At 46.3% G+C, this 3,807-nt stretch overlaps 1 protein-coding gene across 1 annotated transcript; it reads left to right on the top strand.

The window, feature by feature from the left end:
• The first annotated feature begins 507 nt into the window (after positions 1–507).
• On the top strand, positions 508–3,412 carry Krtdap (keratinocyte differentiation associated protein). The gene is made up of 6 exons (XM_047527687.1): positions 508–642; positions 1,981–2,019; positions 2,117–2,158; positions 2,311–2,355; positions 2,931–2,978; positions 3,246–3,412. The coding sequence occupies exons 1-6, from the start codon at positions 556–558 to the stop codon at positions 3,282–3,284; spliced, it is 300 nt and encodes a 99-aa protein (XP_047383643.1). The 5' UTR covers positions 508–555; the 3' UTR covers positions 3,285–3,412.
• The last annotated feature ends 395 nt before the right edge of the window (positions 3,413–3,807 follow it).

Genomic DNA, 3,807 nt, shown 5'->3' with positions numbered 1-3,807 from the left:
TAGGAATAAGAAACAGCATGGCCAGAGCCTGGAGGAAGAAGAGGGGGCATATTTGGTAAGGAGTCCGGTATACCAGATGTGGGGTAAGTCAGCAGAGATAAAAGAGAAAAAGCAGAAAGGCAGACCTGAGCATGGAAGGCCTTCAATAGCTGTCTAAGAACTTGAGAAAGATTTGGTAGGGTGGAAAAAGAGACTGAAATAGGAGAGGAATGAGTGATATAAAGAAAAGAGACAAAGACAAAAGGAGAGCTTGCTTGGATGCCACTGCCAATCCATCTGAGGGACAGGTCCAACCTGTCTCCATACATCCCCATTCGCATGAAGAGACCCATTGCAGTCGCACCTTCCAAGTGCCTGGGGCACAATGTGAATTGAGAAATCAAAGGCAAATGGGGAACAGTCCATGCCTCCCCCTCCCAGAGCCCCAGGGGTGGGTGACATGATCTGGGGGTGAGTCAGTGGGGTGGGGACCCCACTTCAGCCTATATCCACCTTCTTGGGAATATAAAGAGCAAGTGGTGAGGCCCCGCCTCAGAGCACCCCAAAATTGACACCATGAAGATCCCAGTTCTTCCAGCTGTGGCTCTTCTCTCTCTTCTGGCGCTCCACTCCACCCAGGGGGCTTCCCTGGGGAGTCCTGAGGTGAGCACATCACCTGCTTTTGATTTTATTCTACCTACTACCTGCCTATCTCTCAGTTTCTTTACCTTCTCTTCACTGCTGGATAAATGGCTCTTATTTTGGGATACTGTCAGGAGCTGAGAGACAAGCTAGGGCTCCTGGGAAGACACTTAGGGACAGAGATTCTTACATTTCTGGAAGGGATGGTGAAGTGTGGGGTGGAGGCTAGCATACAAAATCAGGGAGATGGGGACTGAGGTGACTTATCTTGGTTCAGTCTAATCTTTGCTTCCTTTGTTCCTAATCTGAATAGCTTTCAAGTGACTGGAGGCTTCCCACTACTTTATGATGCAGTCACTTATGATCCTGTGCCCAACCAGTGAGGAATCCTGGGGCCCCTCAACCCCTATCTTATCCCAAAGTGGGGGAAGGATGTCCCTTCTGGATTTAAAAGTCTAGAGTAGGGGTCCAGAGTCAACTGCTAAAAATTCAAGCAAGTAGTCAGTGAGCAAGGGTGATCAGAGTGATCAGAGCACTGTTGGGGTCTCAGATGAAGAGGAACAGACTTGCCCAATCTAAAAGGGGGCAGTCTTGATTCCATCCGACCACTGCTTGGTGGGAAATGGGCCTAGTACAGTCGGAATTTTAAATTTTTCAGGAGAGACTGGAAATATGAATTTATTTACAAATTCTTCCTTATTAAAAACATTTAAATCAAACTAAACAACAAACATACCAAACCACTATGATATTAAGCAACTGGATCTATCCTGGGGGCTGTGTGTTTGTGACCTCCAAGGTGGGGAGGAAAGAATAAAGAAGTTGACAAGACGGGATTACCCTGAAGACTGGGTACCAAATGAAGGAGGGAAATGGAGACTCTAGTGTTGGTGGCAATAAAATCACAAAGCAAACCAATCTCAATCAATTAAAGGCAGGTAGCTCACCTCAGTAGCTTGGCTCCCAAATGCATGCTAATCTTCCCCACCCAGATCTAATGTGCTAAGCATGGGCGTTTCCAGAACACCCCAAATCAACTACTCTTGGAATTAAGTCAACTGCAGAACAATCCCAGCTAGTTTTCTTGGAAGAAGTCCTATTTTCTCCACCCTCTCCACCTGCTGTCTGTATGAATGAACTTCCTTACACCTGCCATTCTCCAATGCCTCCTTCCTTACCTTGCACCTCTGCCAACCACGTGCACCACTGGAACATCACTGTCGAGTGGGTTAACACTCTGAGGCCCTGTGGTGTAGAATGGGCTACAGCCTCTCTGGGAATGGTTGGTAGAGAGGGATATGGCAGAGACACCTGCTATCATGTGCTCATTTGCCTCTTTTTCTCCCTTTCTTCTTCCAGGAAGACACTACCATTGGTAATTATGCACCAGGATCTGAGGTAAACAATCTGTTTTCCCATACCCTCCAGCCATGAGTGTGTCCCCTACCTTTGTGCTCTCAGCAACCTTCTTAACAGTTTGCTTTTATTTGCCTAGGCTGTTAGCCCTCAGTTCCTGAACATTGACAAGTTGCGATCTGTAAGTGTGACTCCCTTAGTATTACCCCATGAATACCCAAATTACAGAAGAGATAAATAGCTCACAAAGATGCCTGGGTCCCTTCGCCTTTTTCAAAGGGCAAGCTCTGTCCTCCCCTGGAACTCATCTGCTTCTGACCTCTCTCCTTACAGGCTTTTAAGGCTGATGAATTCCTGAACTGGCACGCCATTGCTGAGGTAAATGCTTGGTGCCCCTCATTCTCCTTGATTGTTTGCCACCTTTCCAAGGCAGTGGCCTCTCATTCTAGTTTTAGCCCTTTTGGTTTGTCCCTGAGTTCTAAGAGAAAGCAAATGCCTTGCCTGGGTGCTGCACACATCAACCAAGGTTTCCCCAGAAGGCTGTCATGGTTACACTCTATTTTCTAAGATGGCGACTGGGGGACAGAGCCATAGAGTGTTTCAAAAATCTTGACCCTCAAGATTTTATTTGAATCCCCTCATCCTCTATGGAGGTCAGTGACAGAGTTTGATCTAGAATTTCATCTCAATGTGACCTCATGCAAATGTCTTCAGTTCCCTGAGCTTCAGTTTCTTCTTCTGGGATATGGGATGATAACACTACCTACCTCAAAAAACTGCTGTGAAGCCAAAATGCAATCATGCCTGCAGAGCAGTTGGTACAAGGCAGACACAGATTAAGGCCTCTGGGAATATTGCCTCTAACTGTAATTATAAAACAACAGCATCCAGGCCACTTCAGGAAGCTGAGTGCTTACTGATCCCTGTATCCTCATTCTTCTTTCTTCTTTTAGGCCTTCAAGAAGTCACTTCCTTTTCTCAACTGGGATGCCTTTCCTAAGGTAAGAGGGGTATCCATTAGGAGGAAAAGAGGTTAGGGTGAGGGAGGAAGCAGAGGACCTGGAAGGGAGAGTGGCGGCAGTGAAGGGAAGATAAACCATTTTTCCCACCAAAGCTAAGGGAAATCTTAGCTGTTAGATTCAGAGGAGAATGGAAACTTCCACTGGGCCAGAAATTCATTTCCATCAGTGCCCCATTCTATATTTGCTTCCTCACGGGGACTCCAGTACCTGGGGTCCTCAAACTGACCACAACTCTTCTCTTTCCAGTTGAAAGGACTAAGGAGTGCAATTCCTGATGCCCAGTGACCATTCTATTCAAGACTCAGGACTGAGGACCCCCACTGGAAGAGGGGATTAGGGTGGGATTTGATTCCCATTCTACAATAACTCCTTTCTGGTTCAATAACTCCAATAAAATGTATTCCATCCCAAGAGCTCCTGAATCTGTGTCTCATCCTTATTGGGCACTCTGGGACTATCACCACTAAGCTTTAGACAGGAATTATGGCCAACAGGCAGAAATCTTGAATTCTGAGAGAATAATAAGTAGGGGTACAGGAAGAAATAGGAAGAGCATTCTGTTACTGAACCAGTCCATTTTGCCTACTGCATAGAAGCGACAAGTTTCACAAGAAGAGTATTTATTCAAGAGGAACTAACTGTGTGGTGACAGGAGACAAGCCACAAATCTGCCTTGTTGAGAATAGGGCTTAGGGGTGTTTAAGGGAAAAACAGGGTGGTCTGAGGCACAGGGAAGGTCAATTGAAGGTAAGGAAAGGTGAAGTAATCAGTGGTCTGCACATGTGCAATCCAACTTCATGGCTCTTCA

Source organism: Sciurus carolinensis, chromosome 16 (assembly GCF_902686445.1).
Source record: "Sciurus carolinensis chromosome 16, mSciCar1.2, whole genome shotgun sequence".
Classification (NCBI taxonomy): Eukaryota; Metazoa; Chordata; class Mammalia; order Rodentia; family Sciuridae; genus Sciurus; species Sciurus carolinensis.
Note: the sequence above shows the minus strand (reverse complement) of the source record. Positions and strands in the feature narration are given on the sequence as shown.

What these genes read in the sequence shown, in the direction of transcription:
- Krtdap (XM_047527687.1), top strand. Translation starts at nt 556, where the DNA reads ATGAAGATCCCAGTTCTTCCAGCTGTGGCTCTTCTCTCTCTTCTGGCG. An exon ending in CTTCCCTGGGGAGTCCTGAG is followed by an intron (nt 643 to 1,980) that starts GTGAGCACATCA and finishes TTCTTCTTCCAG; the next exon opens with GAAGACACTACCATTGGTAA. An exon ending in ACATTGACAAGTTGCGATCT is followed by an intron (nt 2,159 to 2,310) that starts GTAAGTGTGACT and finishes CTCTCCTTACAG; the next exon opens with GCTTTTAAGGCTGATGAATT.